This window comes from Thamnophis elegans, chromosome 1, assembly GCF_009769535.1.
Source record: "Thamnophis elegans isolate rThaEle1 chromosome 1, rThaEle1.pri, whole genome shotgun sequence".
NCBI lineage: Eukaryota > Metazoa > Chordata > Lepidosauria > Squamata > Colubridae > Thamnophis > Thamnophis elegans.
In genome coordinates, this window is record NC_045541.1 from 79,060,357 (window position 1) to 79,078,167 (window position 17,811).

The window sequence follows — 17,811 nt, forward strand, 5'->3', positions numbered from 1 at the left end:
ATAACTAATTTATACCACCTCACGAGATTGATATCCCATTGCCATTTCTCATTAAGCATGCTGCCCATATGCTGATTAAAAGGTACATATTAATAAAGATAGAATATTTATGTTACAGGTTTCCCATTATGAAGGGCTACAGTTGGCCCCTATTGAAAGACAATAGCACTGTAAGGATTCCCCTTTATTCTGCACTGAAACACATTCTACTTTTTTTAACTCACACATATATTGCCAGTCAGAGGGTTGTATCAGCTGTGGACAAGAGTCAATGAGTTGTTTATGAGAACTTATGGTATCAAGCAAATGTTTAAAGGGACATATCATACAGCATATTTTGGAAAGATGACAATGAAAAAGAAAACTATTCTGTTTCTGAAAAAGTAGGAAAAATGGCTGTATCATCTAGGTATTGATAAACTTACTCATCTTTTAACTTGTCTATATTCCTTTTCACTAAAGTAGTAGCTACAACTATTATCAAATGGCAATAAATTGCTGCCATTTTGCATTTATTTTTAAGCATTATTCAGCTGAAAAAAGGCAGTTAAGTTTGCACATTTGCTTATCGAAGCTATACTAAATACATCATGATTCAATCAGGCAGCAATTTTATTGGCTTTAAAAATGAGTTGAGCGAAATGATACAAGATGTGTTAAATCCAAAGATTTGTCAGCCTCAAACAAATAAAAACATATTGGCTGTCATGAATTATATAATAGATAATAATAATAATATTTTAAATATGTGAATAGGTACATATTTTTAAAAATGCCATTCTGAAGACTGGTCCAAGATGGTGATACCATTTACTTTAGCTGTGGTGCAACAAAGGTACACACACCGGTCAACTGCAAACAGTAAAACTTAGCAACTGGAAAGAGGGGGAACAATCATATTAAAACAAGATGTATGAAAGGTTATCTTTTTGTTCATAATTGCAATGAAAATCGACCGACCCAATTCCATGATGATGCTACAGTACTGATGACCAAAAATGCCCATCTTCACCTATTACTATCCACTGTTCCATCCAAGACAGCTCAGCTTCTCAGAACGTATGTTCTCTGTTCTACAGTCTTCTGCAGGCTAAATATTTTCAACACGGCACAACATGTCAGCTGAGATCAGCCGTCTTATTGTTGTTTTAAACTCCCTAGAGCAAAAGAACAGGTAATAGGCCTGTCTTTAGCTCAAACTTGCCTGGTCTTGCCAGAAAAGCCAAATAGGGATGGAAAGAGCTCCAAACTGAAGCAAATTGGTTTGTTTTATGAGAGCAGAGGAAATTCAGACATTTTCCATATCTCCCCACCACATCTGGTCTCATTCACCATGTGACAATAGCAATAGGATTCTTCCAAGTTGGCCCTTTGGCATTTGTATACTGAAGCCAATATATGAAAAAACTGCCGGAAGCATATGGATATTCTAGTTAACCATCTGTCAGTATTTAATCCATTACTGGATAAAACGAGCAGTCTATTATCAAACAACACCTGAACATGAAGGTGACCATATAGACTTGATAGGACTGGCATTCAAAGCACAAGGAATCTTGAATTTTCTGGCAGGACGACTGACAAGGCAATACTGTTTCTTTAAGATTCAAGCAATTCTATTAAACAGTATGATGTTTCACTTTATCAATATGTATTATCTTTCTGGACATACCATAAAATATATAAAAAGCTGGTTTGCCCTTAGGACTTGCAAGCATACACAATTCTTAGAAATATAGGGAGTTTCATTCCAAGTATTTTGATAATTTAAAAGTAAAGATAAAATTTCCTTCAAGCCGAGCTCCATGTTGTAATTTTCTTGGCAGCAGTACAGAAGAAGGTTGATATCATTTTCTTCTGTGACATTTTATCAACATACTGTTCTACCCTGTAGCTAAAATATTCCTCGAAGAGCTCCTATCCAAGTGCCTGACTCTGCTTATTTTTTTAAGCCCAAGTAAGGGAAGCCAGGGAAATGCCACCTGCTGATAAAGTTGCCAAACCTTAAATTTATTGTTCACTTTCATTCTCTTTCAGCATATTTTCAAAACTTACAAAATTCAGATTTATTACTCCATGGCAATGGAAACAGCCCTCATTTTTATTCTAGTTACATTCTAAGACTCCAGAAACAAGAGATCGGGAAAAGTTCAAATTATTGAACTTAAAAAAATATTTTAAAGAAAACATTATTTTCCATCTTGATAGAGATAGCATCCAGGATTGGGTTGACATCATCTGTACACCGATTGGACTGAGTCTGTCACAACTTTTAAACCGCACCCTTGTTGCCACGGCTCCCCTTCTTTTGACTCAATGTCAGCGTGGATAGGACGTGTTCTTCCTTCTCCTCTAATTGCTTACTAAAAGGACTTTTATTCATGTTCAATTGACATTTGTGAATATTCTTTCCATCTGTGATTACTGCCAGCTCTACCCTCTCCTAGGTAGAGTCGCTGGGATTTTTCATTCAGTAGTAGCCCTGAAGGGCTTCCTTGCAGCTTTGAAAATAGAGGTTTGCCATTATCTGTAGAGTCGAGTGATCTGCTGTTTAAGTCCTTTCAGCGAGGTTTTTAAAAAGCGGTTAGCATTGTCTAGCACTCTGACCACGTTTGAGCTACAGGGCTGTTTTGGGCTGTCAGGACACTCAGTGAGCTGTGGCTACAGGATCGAGGCTTTGCATCTTTTTTCAGATTGAATTTGACAGCAGTGGCCACTTTTGAGAGCTTTTGCGCTCTTTAGTTTTCAATCTTAAAACTGGTGATCGCTCTTGTAGAGGCTTGTGGAGTTGGTACTCTTATAGCAAGTGGACCTTTTAGGTGGATTCAGCCCCATTTAAAGCCAGCTGGCGGCAGTAACCTCACTCCTTTTTGAAGCCTCCAAACAGCCGAAGTTGTATTCTGCCTGACAACAACTTCTTAGCTCCCCAGTCAAACATGGGGACAGCAGGCAACAGTACTGGAGCTGATCTGAGCAGGGAGATGTAGCTGGAACCTCTAAAATGGGGCTAGAAAGAAAGAAAGCCTCTAAAGCCTCTAGAAAGCCGAGCTCTAAGTCTATCAAGAAAGCTTCCCAACCCCTTAGGGGGTTTAAGCCTGCCCCAAAAGATGAAGGCGGGAGGCAAAAGACTCTAGAGAAGATTTGCCTTAAAGCAGATAAGAGGCTGTCTCTTTTATCGATACTTGCTGAGCCTATTCAACCAGGCTTATTATACCATATCATTTTATTCACTATGAAAAATCAATTTATCTTCAGTGAACTATCAAATTTTGGATATTTTTCCCCAAGCAGTTCTAGGTTGTACAAAAAAAGGATTGGATAATCAGTAGTTTATCATGCCTTCCATTCTAGTAGTCTACAAATTTTGTTTCTGTCTAAAAAGAAATAATAGGAATCACAAGCAAACCATGAGTAAACAGAAACAAATACACTTTTTGTGGCATTATTTAATAGGTTTACAGTTGAGCTACCTGAAGCAAAATATTTAATTTAATCATCAAATATATATCCATCCATTATGCACAACTATTCCATAAACTTTGCTTAAACTTTTTTCATCAGTTTAAATAAATTTTGCCTTCCTGCCAATTTTCTACCAATGAGGTATGTACTACTTGATGTATTTCTAATAAAAAGTAAATCAAATTTCAACTTGGAAAGATTAAAAGATGCAGAACTCCAGCTGCAGACAATAATTTGCTCGGTCAAATGTTTGGGTTGCTGAACTATTTTAGGCAAATGGAAAGTTTGAGAAAAGAACAGAACATGATAAAAATAGTTCAGACAACTCCCAAATTACATTTTGCCCACTGGTCTCCTGTTTTTTTAAAAAAAAAAAAATACTGTTTAAACAACTTTCTATATTATTAGTTTTCTAGCAGAGTTAATCAGTAGATCATATTGGGAAAGAGAGCGTTTTATTTAAGCTTCTTGCTATTTAAATGAGACATTAGATGGTCCATTAGAGATAAATTTTAATGTATTCCTTAAACAAAGATTTATTAGAAACTTGTTTTAAACTGGATAAGTATGTAATAAGTGAATTACTTCATAATAAGTAGAATGTTTTATTTCAAATATTTTATCTTTTACTTTCAATTAAATTGTTACATCAAATTATTATAAAATTGATTGTGGCCTGTACATACCTACCCAGTAGGATTGCTAATGATTTTATATTATTTCTAATTATGTATTGCGGGGAAAAGTTCTAGAAGGCAGAAGTTATATTCATTAAAAATGTTATTATTACAAGAAGAAAGCTAGACATATAACTAAATAAATATGGAATAACAACTTGCTTGTAATTTATTTCAAGGATATTTCATCTGCTTTACTTTAATGTACTAATTATTTAATCAATGCAGCAGAATTAATATTTCATAAAATCCCATCAGACTCTGCAACTAAATAATGTAATGGGAAGCTGTAATATTAAAGAAATAACCTGTTTCAGTACTATACTGTCTTTTATTTACAGCTACTTAACATTCAATAAAAAGTAGTATAAAACTACAGGTTCAAAAAATAACTTATTTTAGTTAACTATTGAAGATATAAATTGATTGGCTTCCTCCCCTGAGCTGTTGGCAACCATCGAAATTCTGTTTCTTACTTTTTATTTTAAATCAATCTAGGTGAAAAAAATGTTCTAGTAACAGTGGATAAATATAAACAATACTGGGATGGACACGTGTTTTTAATTGCATAAAAAAGATAACTCTGAAGACTCTTGATCTCTCTTCTTTAATTCTCTTAGCAAATACTTTAACAAAGGCAACTCATTCCAACTTTTATATAATTAATGTGTGGCTGATTTGATGTGTTAAACTGATTTTAAGCTGACCTATTTTCAGACTCAGAGCTGTATTCTGTGATGACAATTTAATGGAGCCCCCAAAAGAAGCAATATAGAAATTATCAAATCAACAAATCTACATTTTAAAAATGTTACTGAAAAAATTATTTTGAATGTTACTGTCAGAGACAATCCACCATCATTGACATTCATATTCAAAACTATTTCCCTCCAGGTGATAGACATGTCTGAGAATCTTGTGAATCGTCTATGACACATCCGGATGGAATCAGATTATAAAATATTAACCGATTCTATTCATGTGTTTATTCTTTGGGACCCTTATATGTTAATTGTTTCCTTGTGCCCCTTTTCTAATACTCTGATTACTGTCTATTTGCTCTAACAGAACTCTTGAACATTTGTCTCATCAATCCTGCTAATTAATTATTCCAAGCAGAATTTGATAGTACAGTGAAATCTGCAAAGAATTGTCTCTTTCTGATCTTTCTGGTATCTAACTTGCGTATCTGAGCACATTTGAAATTGCAGTTTGTAATCTGTTCTATTGCCTCTTTGAAAAGCCCAATGAACTAAAGAAATACTCCACATTTTTTCTTTGATTTAATCATACGCATTGCTTAAGGCTACAGAAACACACACAAATAGACAAATTCTATCTCAAGAGCACTCACATTCAGTGATTTAAAAAATTGAATTCAGTTACTTCTATAAATTAAATCCCGTAAGCACATCTTCAAGATTCCCTCATTCCTGGATATTATTCTGTTGCTCTTGATCACAGAGAAGAGAAGACTGTCCACAAGGGGTTGAAAACCTGTTGCTGAATTACCATTTCCCCTCTGATTTCACAAGACACCCTCATGTTTTTAAAAATGTCTTAGCAAACACTAGAGCTGGAAGCTTTTTGCTATTGTTCTTGTTTTGATATGATTTTGCCTCATTTTGAATTATGCCAATTTTTTACGCATCTCAGAATACCAAATTCCTAAATATTGAAGGGAAAGAGAGAAAAGGAGGAGTCAAACGTATCACTTTTTATAATGTACTGGAATATGTATTTTCTAGGCCAAGGTTCTCTAAGTGAACCTGTAACACAAATGCAAACTTTAGGTGTCTGGTAGTTAAGAAGGACACAATGACTGTATGATGCTATCATCTTTTTCTTCTTTCTTAATTAGTTTGATTCAGCAAAAAAAATGGCAGCGCACACTATCAGGCAAACCACAACTCCACCTCAGAACAGAGTCATTGCATTTAACACCCTGTAAGATATTCTGTACCGAGTCATTAGTGTTATATTCACAATTTATGGTGCTTTTTATAACTGGCAAGTTTGCTATTTTTTCCATTGGCCACGTCATAGCTACTAAGCGTACAAGTCAGGGTCGGTCACTTTCATACAAAAAGTAATGCAGCTGATGACAAAAATTATGATTTATAGGAAAATATGTTAATTTCAATTTACTGACGTGGAGTAAAAAAATTCATGTCATTTCCATGGCATAAATACCATAAACAGGGCAGGAAAGAATCAGCATTTTTTTAAAAATGCTAACTTCCAAAACAGAAATGATATATGCTTGATTTTCTAAGCCACGTGTATCAGCACTGTTCCACAGCAACTTGTGTATACATTTTAGCCAAATTTACAAAGTTGGAGCTATAGTTTTGCCATGTAAGCTCCTCAGGTGTCAATCAAAGAAGACTACACGTTGAAATAGAGAGTGGAGGAGGAAAAGGAGTGCTGCATCTTTACAGACATTACTGTTGTGCACTGAATCTCAGAATAGCAATAAAGCAAATTAGAAGCTTCCTACTGCTTCAGAAATTCAGGTTCTAAAGAAATTATCCAGTTATCCCAAAAAGCCTAAATATAAGAGTCATCTTCATAGCATCACGTGGCAATCACAGTAGCCATACCCTCTCCCCAACACACACAAACACATAAGTAGACACACACAGAGATGATATTCTAACTAACAATTCACACCAATTGACATAAAAACAGCCCATTCAAACCTGACCAAAACAAGATGTCTTACAATAAAAACTACCAATGTTTAAAAACACATTAGCATTTCATTTAAGTAAGATTTATTCCAGCGGAAAAGTACTTTCCATTTTAATGTCTACAAAAGAATTTGTGTACAGTCACAATGGGCAAGTACATTCTCCCATCAAAAAGCTGTCCTTATCTCACAGCTCAATGTTATATTACACTTTTCTATGAATCAATACATACTTTCAGCATGTTTTATCATTTCATCTCTTTTAGTTTTTTTAGGTATTTGCGTTCTGTTCCAAAAACCTGTTTTTGGATTTGCTATACATTTATAAATAAAAACATCAGAAATAAAAGTCTTTAGGAAACTTGAAGTCAATTTTAAAGAATAAGACACTGCATACAACATAACTTATTTTAACATTTAGAAAGGATCAACTGTTATAAGAACATGTCAATTTATTTCTCTCATTTCATGTGAGTGGCATTTGCAAATGGAGTATTTAAACATCAGCATTCTTGAAAGGTAAGCTCCTCTTTTGATTCTGAATACTAAATAACAGAAAATATTTGGGACAAATTCAAACTGTTTAAACTAATATCATCTTTACTAAAGGTATAGCTATTTCTCCTAAATGTGAGGCATTGACTAACTTAATCTTTTAAAAAAAAACTTTCTTGCAACTTATTTCTTCGAGGTATCCTGCCCTTTTAATCTGCTTCCCCCCCTTAATCTGATTCAATCAATGGTGGTTTTATCATTAAGTATCAAAAAGGGGCAGATTATCCCATGAATTAATTAGTACCACATCTACTGCAGAATAAGATATAAGAAAAAAAGTATAAACAGTGTTTACCTTAATACTTTTCCTACTGCTTGTAGAACCATTTTGCAACTTATTCCAGTTTTGGGAGTTTGAGAAAGTACAGGTCTTTCACTGCTGTGGTTACAATGATCCCCAACCATGTTCAAGAGAGACAGAAAGAGAAGTGGGGAGAGGGGTGGTGTGATGGTGAGAGAAAGAGAGAGAAAGAGAACTGGAAGCTGCTAGCACCGACCTCGATAGCTCACCCTCTTTCCTATCCTCCTCAAAAAACTAGTCCAACTACATTCACAGAGTTCACAGCTTACTTCACTCTAACCCTCCCTCCTTCCTTGCTTCAGCCAATAAGAAAGCAGCAATGGAAACAGGAAAAAAAAAACCACGCTCAGCTAGAAAAGGCAAACAGCTGCTCCTTTTTACAAATTCTTCAGTAAAAGCCAAGCCTGGAAAGTTAATGCCAATAAGGAAGCATCTGAATTGGTTTTTTCAGGCTGGCGCCGGCTGTAAAACAAGACAAGAGAAGTAGTGTGGGGAATAAGCAAGCTTCTTTCAAGCATCTAGTTTGTACTGCAGTTTTATTAGGGACGATGCATGGGTAGAGGAGAGGAGGGGACTGCTTTAATTTGTATTAAAAAACAGAACTGCACGAACAAGTGAAAACATTTCATGATAAGCAGTTTCCTGTCTCAATCTTTACTCTTCAAAACATCAATTAGCCTTTGCAAATTTGTCTTTCATAACTATGCTCAATCTGATTTTTACCTTAGTATCTAATGTATTCACCAATCCTTCCCCCCTCCACACACACAGAGTTGCATTGCTATAAGCACACACTCACACAGACACACACACAGACACACTAAATGTTACCTGCCAAGTGATCTGGCACTAAAATAGTTCAGTTAAGAATTGACTGGTGTTAGTCAACAAGCATGCTATTCACCGTTTCTTAAATCACTAATGCCTATCAACAGTGATAGACTATAAAAACTTGAGGTAATGCAGCAAAGAAGATACAGATCAAGCATCCCATCTCTATCTCAAATGCAAAGAGCTGCTTTCGCAGTGAATGGCTAATTTAACACTGGAAGGTATTTTATAAGTATTGCTCCATCATGGTTTTAATTCATTACCAACAGTGTTACGTTTAGTGAGAATTTATCTATTCAACAGATCTCTCAATTCAAACATACGATTAGCAAACCAACACTAGCTAGCCTCATTCATATCCTTATAGTTATGAAACAGGCAAAAGGAGGAGAAAAGTTGTAAATAATAGCGAAGATTCAATAAAACTATGAATATATATAGGAAAATTAGCTAGTTATAGTATAAAGATAGTCAATAATAATGATCTGATCTTATTATATGCATGTTTCTTACTTTTTATGGTTATTTTAAGATGTATATAGCTGCCCAGAGTCATATCTGCAAGATGGGCTGCTATATAATTTTGATAAATAAAATAAAAATAAACAAATAAAATTATGTCCAATTCTTTGGAGGGGAGGTTGTAATAATTTATAGCAGGATTGTTAAACTCAATTTCGTTGAGGGACGCATCAGGGCTGTGTTTGACGTCAGGGGCCCGGAGTGTGGCCAGAGTGGGCATTGCCTGTTCGATGTCACTCATATCAGGGACAACTGTGGCTCTCCCGGGTACCATTTTCCTTGGAGAAGAAGGAGGCCGTCACAGCCAGAAACAGAGCTTGGGAGCCTGGCAGAGGCACTGTGGGCTGGTCCCTCACTGTTTCCAGGGTGGCCCCCATGGGCCAGATCTAAGCACTCCGTGGGCCACCCTTGAGTTTGACACTCCTGGTTTATAGAATCAAGTTTATGAAAGAGGTTAAATATATTTTTTCCAGGTATACCTCGCCTTCCATTGGATATTTTTTCTCTAATGTACGTTAAAACAAACCAAAGGAGATAAAACTGCAATTTGTCTTATTATTGTCTTATTTATTAGACTGCAATTTGTCTAATAAAATTACATACTAGTATAACAGTGGTCCCCAATCTTTCTGGCTTTGCAGACTGGCAGCAGCAGTGTGTAGTGGTTTTGTATGCACATGCACTGCTTGCACAAATGCAGCTTTCAATGCTTGCTTGCTCGCCCTGGTACTTTTCCAAGGGGCAGTGGTGCAGCGGCAGGCTGCAGACCAGGGGTTGGGAACCTCTGCAGTAAAGCAAATTTTCCATTTTCAATCTTATAGTCAAGTAGTCTCACAAGAATCAAAGAACATACTGCTAATAAAAATTTCATTTACTGTAGCTTTAATCCTAAAAAAAATTATTTAAATACTTTTACAGCAACTTGTTATTTATTTTATTTTATTTATTGAATGTGTTTGTTGTCCATCTCATAATAAAACTACTGCAGCCTAGAGCATTAAAGTCCTAACAATAAATATCTCTGAAACAATAGAAATCCCAATCAAGATAAAATTATGATTATAAATTAAAATGGGGATGGTGTTGCCTCCTAATTCATCAGTGACTTCCAGTGTGAAATATTCCCATTGGTTCCCCAAAGCTATCTGGTGAAATCAGGTCTTCAGGCTCCTGCAGAAGGTAAGAAGGGTGAGAGCCAATCTCACCTCACAAGGTAAGATGTTCCCAAGGGCAGGAACCACAGCAAAGAAGGTGCTTCTCTTGGACTCTGCCAGTCAGAATTCCTTGACTATTAGGGCCTACAGCATGCCTCCTCTGCCAACACAGGTGAGATGGGCCAGTCCCAGTGGGTGAGATGGTTCATTAAGTAACCTGAACCCATGTCATGCAGGGGTTTAAAGATAATGACCAACACCTGGAATGAATTGCCTCCGGAAGCAGACTAGCAGCCAGCGCAGCTCACCGAGCAGTGATGTAACATAGATCATTCTACGGACGCTAATAACTGCCTGTGTCTCCACACTATGCACCAGTTGAAATTTCCAAATGCTTTTCAAGGATAGCTAAAGCTGGCTGTATTTAAGCAAGTAATAGCAAAACACTCTTCACATCTAATGTAAATGGACATTAAAACAAACAATACTGAGAATTTAACTATTCTGTAGATAAACTTGCAATCATTGAAGATTTTTTTAAAAAATAATCCCTTTGAATGAGAAAACATTTCCAAAATGTAAGTTCCATATTATGAGACTTCCAATGGCAATATTTATTTAAAGAAAGATGGGTATAAATCAAATTAATGAATGAATGAATAAAGTAACCAAGTTCAATCCCTGTCTGTTAACAGAGTTTATCTGAAATATATATTATACACTTTCTTTACACACTGTTTGAACCATACGTCCTGAATTTGCCTCACAGCAGTAAACCCTATATTTGTTATTATGCATTCCTTTTGACTTACATACTTCTTTATTCACTCTAACAAAACAATTACTAAGTGTGCATGAACATTCAAACACATTGTTAATGTTCAGTCTGATAAACTGTAAATACAGCACAGTCATTTTGCCTCAGTAAAAGGAAATCCTCTGCCTAACAATTATGTAGATGCATCTTGTAATGCACGTAAAAAGGAAAGCTTTACAATAAGCTTATAAGCTATTCTCAAAAGACAACTGATTGTTATTCCAAGCAACAAAAAACTCTAATAAAACTCTTAAAAAATAAGCATTGCTTTATTTATTAGAAAGCATTAATAAAAACACAATACTTTTGAGAATTTATAACATAACTATGATCAACTGTTGCTTAAGTAGTAAATATTTATACTTAAGTAGCTGTTTGTTTGCCTCTTTCTGGAGCAGTCATTAAAAAATACAAAGAAAGAATATTAATATCATGAGCCCTCAGAAGAAAGACTTTTCTCTATTATAACAGCAACTAATGAAATAAGTGTAATATATTACTGTTAAAAATACAAGATAACGTTAAGAAATACAGTTTGCTCAGCTCTAGCTGAAAGGCTATGTAACCTAAATTGCAACCTATATTAAAACACCAAATTGTAACCTATTTATATACCATGTCCTCAACTTATTTGAATGACTCTATTTCAATATAATTGTGCTTCTGATATTATCTGAGAATATAACCTAAATATACTAGAATGTATTTTAAAGCCACTAGAAAAAATATTTTCATTTAAATGTCTAGCAAGAGCTTTCAAGGAAGAAAAGATTAATTGCAGGTTTTCACATGAAATTACTGGGAGAGTTGTATCTGTGCTGTACCAAGCTATTTGAAGGATGAAACAAGAACATTTTTTACAACTTTTTCTCGTATGCATTAACTCCTAAAGATGATTTGCTTTCTGTGTTAAAACTGAATTTCCTGAAAGAAAATTTTCTGAAGTAGTTTTGTAGATGCTTTTAATTTCTTGGTTTCTAATTTTGCTTAATTCCTTAGTGTTCAGTGGCTAAGATGCTGAGCTTGTTGATCAGAAAGGTCAGTAATTCGAATCCCTAGCGCCATGTAATGGAGTGAGCTCCCCGTACTTGTCCCAGCTTTTGCCAACCTAGCAGTTTGAAAGCATGTAAAAATGCAAGTAGAAAAATAGGGACCACCTTTGGTGGGAAGATAACAGTATTCCGTACGCCTTCGGCATTTAGTCATGCCAGCCACATGACCACAGAGGTGTCTTCAGATAGTGCTGGCTCTTCGGCTTTGAAATGGAGATGAGCACTGCCCCCTAGAGCCCGAAACAACTAGTACATATGTGTGAGGGGAATGGATGGAAACTAATCAAGGAGAGAAATAATCTGGAATTAAAGAGAAATTTCGTAATAGTGAGAACAATTAACCAGTGGAACAGTTTACCTTCATAAATTGTAAGTGGTTCGTCACTGGAAGCTCTCCTGCTTGAGCAGAGGGCTGGACTAGAAGACCTCCAAGATCTCTTCCAGCTCTATTCTGATTGATTGATTTTCCAAATAAATTCTGAAGTTAAAAATGCTTTATGGAAAAGGAGATTGGGAAATGCTTAGAATTGCAGGGCTCAACTCTCCATTCTGGTACACAGCAGAACCTATTTTTTATTATTTTCCATTGTATTTATCATCCACTTCCCCTCAAAAAAATTGTCCTAAAATATCTAGGCATGCTCAGAATACTTAAGTTTGTTTTTTAAAATAAATCTGATGATTTTTGCCCATCTTCTGACAAATGAAATACAAAAAATACCTTAGTTCAATCACAAAAAACTACTGACTTCCCTCTGAAGTCTGTCATGACTATACTTCAACATAACAAGGCTATTAGCTACTTATCTATCATATTTATAATTTAAAGTGCAGAGAAAATTATTTAATTTCCTTAAAACAGGAGCCATTTCAGATGAGTCAAATATAGTACTTTTATCAGACTTCTGGTTGAGAGCCACGGTGAGCTAAATGTCTACTTTGCAGTAGGGCAGGACTATGACAGAGATAAGTGCAGGAGGCAGGATTTTGGCTGCCAAAATTCTCTCTGGATTAGGGAAAGATCTTTAAGATAGCCTGTGTGACTCCTTAAAGCCGTTTCTTGTGAGTAAACTGCAGGAATTATCTTTTTGCAGTTTGCTTTTGGATTAAGCAGCCAGGATTTGAGAAAGGCACTATATTTGCTCACAGTCATTAGTGCAGCCATTTTAAAGAACATTAAACTTGACTGAACCTGAATTCTTAATCACTTTTTATTGGTGCTCCCCTCCCCCATTGGTTTAGAAAAATTAATACAATACAATAGCAGAGTTGGAAGGGCCCTTGGAGGTCTTCTAGTCCAACCCCCTGCTTAGGCAGGAAACCCTATATTGTTCCAGACAAATGGCTATCCAACATCTTCTTAAAGACTTCCAGTGCTGGGGCATTCACAACTTCTGGAGGCAAGCTGTTCCATGATTGATTGTTCTAACTGTCAAGAAATTTCTCCTCAATTCTAAGTTGCTTCTCTCCTTGATTAGTTTCCACTCATTGCTTCTTGTTCTACCCTCAGGTGCCCTGGAGAATAGTTTGACTCCCTCTTCTTTGTGGCAACTCCTGAGATATTGGAACACTGCTATCATGTCTCCCCTAGTCCTTCTTTTCATTAAACTAGACATACCCAGTTCCTGCAACCGTTCTTCATATGCTTTAGCTTCCAATACTCTTCAGAATGACGTTATACTGCCCTCACTGGGTGAGTTGCCTTCACTTTAGGGAAAGAAAGTTTAAATATAATTTTAAAAACTTTTGAAAAATATTGTTTTCTGGATTAATTATCAAAAGCATACTTAGAATATGGATTTTAAACAATTTAACAAAGGATTAAGATCTCAAATGGACTTGGAATTACAACTAACTTTTCAGAAAATTTCTTCTCATGAGAAAGTGGCATAGTTTACTTTTTTACCAGCCAAAATAAGATAATGGGACTTTAAATGTTGGAAACTAGAGTTGGGCACTAGGCGGAGTTGGACTGGAGTTGGACACTAGGCGGAGCTATAGGATAACAAAAGAATGGAAGAAAATAATTTAATAGTGAGCTATTTGATGGAAAGTATGAAAAAATTATGAAGATTTTTGACAAATAGTCTTCGAAACTCTTGCAAATGACTGATAAATGGACAGTTAAGGATGCAATGGAAGAAAAATAGGAGGCATTGGATAAGTTTGAAATTAACTTGGATGTGGAAATAAACGTAGAAAGGAAGAATGCCAAAAAAGGATGCATTAGAGTTTCAAATGAAATGGATGATGTTTTAGTGCCATGTATAGAAGTTGTAAATAAAGGAAATATACAATTAATACACAGAAAGGGAGGGGGAGGGAAGGAGAGAGAGAGGGTTCCCCCCCCACCATTGAATGTACAAAAGACATCTATGAAAGTTTTGAAGGACTTTTTGAGAACTGATCTCCCCAAAAAGGATAAATTTCTTTATCAGATTTACAAAACAGATTTGCTAAGGTTTGAAAGATCTTCTGGGGAAGGATTAAAAAAAACAGTGGCAAGAAATTAAGATGTGGGATTTTATTTGAAGGATAAGATAGTTAAAAGAATAGGAAGGAATATATAATTGGCTTATTTGATCAAAGTTAAAATTGATAATTACTTGTATCTGACAACCCTTACTGGACTTTTGCTGACATGGAATGAATAATGAGGAAAAATAAAATTGTTTGGAAAACATGGTATATTCATCATAAATTGTGATTTGTATTTCATCTATTGCATCTCTATTAAATCAAAGAAATTCCAGTGGAAGAATTAGCCTCAGAGGAGCAAAGGCAGCAGCAGATCATGGCATGGAAGACACTGCAATACTTTGAGTTTAGGCTTGGCATTGTTGGAACCATGTTCCACCAACATGGATGCCCCCCTCTCAAAAAACATGAATGTCCTGCTGCATGGCAGACCACTCCAGCCTCACAAAATCCTACCGTATCACATGGATTCAGGCAATTTGCAAGGAAATTAAAGGTACTTCCAAGACCTGACATATTTAATTGACAAACATCACATCAATAAAAAAACCAGTATCCACGAACACTGGCTGACAGTCAAATACCATGATCCCAAATCCTTAATCTCTACCCAGACTGACACCAAACAGCACCAGTTTGATTGGAGCAACACAAAAATCATTGGCCATGCTACCACCCACCATACTCATGTGTTCATCAAAGCCTGGCACTTCACAAGCAATTCCATCCGACACATTGACCTGCAACCAGCCTACGAACCTCTCAGAATCCATATCAACCACACAGCCAACAGAGACAGTACCAACCCTCAACCAACCCATGCAAGTCCTCCCCCCAATGACCGTCACCTGATGTAATCACAAGACTCTTTTCCCCATCACAAGACTCTCACTGATGACTCACACCTGACCCATCACAAGACTTCCACTTGACACACCCACACCTGAAACCCGTATAAACAGAAGAACACTCTTATTTTGGAATCTACTTTATTGCCACTACACAAAATATCTATGAAGAACAGTAGAATGCAACCATTATTTGGACTATTTTTCTTATGAGAGACTTTCACAATGGATATTTCTTTTTTTTAAAAATTCCCTCTTGTTAGAGAATGGATAAAGTGCATACCTACAGTCAATTAATAAGATTAGCTTGTGCATTTTTATTATTGAAATTATTCTATAAATATATTTTAAAAGGTTCAGACGGATAATATCTTCTAGGGCTTTGCAGAGATCTGGTAAGGGCGAAGTATGATTTACACACACACACACCTAAGATGTTCTAATTTTAAAAAAGACTAGTTTGGCTGGGATGTTAACTACAGTTTAATGTTATAAGAATAAGCCTCAGCAGGATTAGAGCTTGAACTCTGTCCTGACCACCAACAGTATGGCTAGGAGGTGTCTGAAAATACTCATTTTCACTGTGTTTTAATTGTAGTATTGTAAGTCATGGAAACTTAACTATGTATAATTAGTTTTAACTACGGGGAAAAATGAGTCACTTTCAAAGCATATTTTATAAACGTGTCTTATTTCAATTACCAGAATTATAATTAACCACATTGGAAGGACAGGGAAGAAAAATGGAAGCTTATGAGCCTCAAGGCTTTATTTAATACAAGTCAAAGTTTAGCAGTACATCCAAATAACTACTCAATTATGACTTATTATGATTAACATAGCTAATGTATCAAATTTAAAAAAATCTGCTAAGCTTATGAATTCAATACTGATGTGACCAAAAAAAGCTATCTACAATGAAAACTGTTATCTATATAAATAAAAATATAAATGTTTGTTTGTTCAAAATCTTAAATCTCCGAAAGTTCTTCACCGATTACTTTGAAATTTTGACACAACGTTGCATTTGAATACGCACGTGTTTTTATATACGTATATTATATAGATGTCACACCTGTGACAGCTAAAAACATGCTTTTTTGAAAACCAGCACCATCTGTTGGACGTAAAAGCAACACACACTATACTAAATATTTCATGACTCCATTTCAATGTTTCCGATTGCATTGTTATATTGAATTTTCATAGATTTTGATTTATTTTCATTTTGATTTAATTATTTCATGTGACATTGCGTTGGAATTGAGCTGTGTCGTTTACCATAGTGTTCATTTCGTGAGTACAGTATATTCGGAACAGTTCGGCCTCTCTCCAGCTTCGTCCTGATGGTCCCTTTATATGTGTGGCTGGGCTGCGGCCGCACCCTTTCCCCTTTCTGCCCCTCCTCCAACAAGCTTCGGCCATTTCTGCCAAGGGGAGCTGAAGTCCTTCGACCTCCCCCGCCCCTCCCCGCCCGCCAGGCTTTTGCTGTCTGTAGTGGGGCAGCACCTGCACCATCCCTTAGCCGCCTCCCCCTGCCCTTAAGCCGGCCTCTCCCTGCCCAGCCCAGAGGAGCTCAAGAGGAGGCAGAGGCGGAGCATCTCCTCAGCCTGGCTGGCCGTGCGCGCTCTCCACCCCCCCTCACAGCGAGCTAGCTATGGCCTCACCAAAGCGGCTCCAATGGGGCAGCGGCGGCGGTGTCAGCCTGAGGGGCAGCGGGGCTGGAGCGGCCGTTGGGTGCCCCGTGAGGTGGTGGCTGCAGCGGCGGCAGCATCTCTGGATGGGGCCGTGGCTGGTGGGGGCTGCCTCATGCCTGCATTGCCAGGGGTGGCTCCATCCTCCTCCTGCTGCTCCTCAGGGGACGCCAGCTGTCTCCTCTTGCCACCGCCGCTGAGGAAAGCCGGGTTGGGGTGGCGGCCACCTCCTCCTCCTCTCCTCCTCAGCCTGGCCAGCCAGTGCCTGAGAGAAGTGTCGTCATCATCAGTGGCGGTGCTGGGCCTTCCTCCCACTGGTCCCAATGCAACAGCAGCAGCAGCAGCCTAACTCAGCAGCGGAGGTGCGGGAGAAGATGGCGCAGCCCGCAATACTGCCTTAGCGGGCCAGCAGCAGCGGGGGTGCCGGCTTGGAGGACTTCCTGCCCGGCCTGCAAGCCCAGCCGACAACGCCTCCCCCAGCCTCTGCCACCACCTCCATCTCCTCCTGCCCTCCCGGGGCGCCTCTACCGCAGAGCCTGGCATTGCTCTCGCAGGGAGGGGGTCCAGCGGGTGCCCAGTTGAAGAAGAGCAACTTTCAGATCACCAGTGTGACCCTGGCGCAGATCTCGGCCAGCCTCAGCTCCAACAACAGCATTGCCGAAGACACGGAGAGCTACAACGACCTGCGCCATCTTCTTCCTCTCCTGCGCCTCCAACGATGAGTCAGG

General features: G+C 37.4%; 1 protein-coding gene across 2 annotated transcripts in view; it reads right to left on the bottom strand.

The window, feature by feature from the left end:
* The window catches only part of MOB2 (MOB kinase activator 2), a 111,466-nt gene that overhangs the window by 27,240 nt on the left and 66,415 nt on the right, over nt 1-17,811 (bottom strand). Inside the window, exon 1 of one of the 2 annotated variants that reach the window (XM_032222790.1) lies at nt 7,682-7,915. The exons of the other annotated variant lie outside the window; for it this stretch is intronic. Within the exon in view, the coding sequence (XP_032078681.1) occupies nt 7,682-7,791 (110 nt within the window). The 5' untranslated portion in view covers nt 7,792-7,915. Of the gene's footprint in view, nt 1-7,681; nt 7,916-17,811 lie in introns of those variants that run through there. 2 annotated transcript variants of the gene reach the window in all.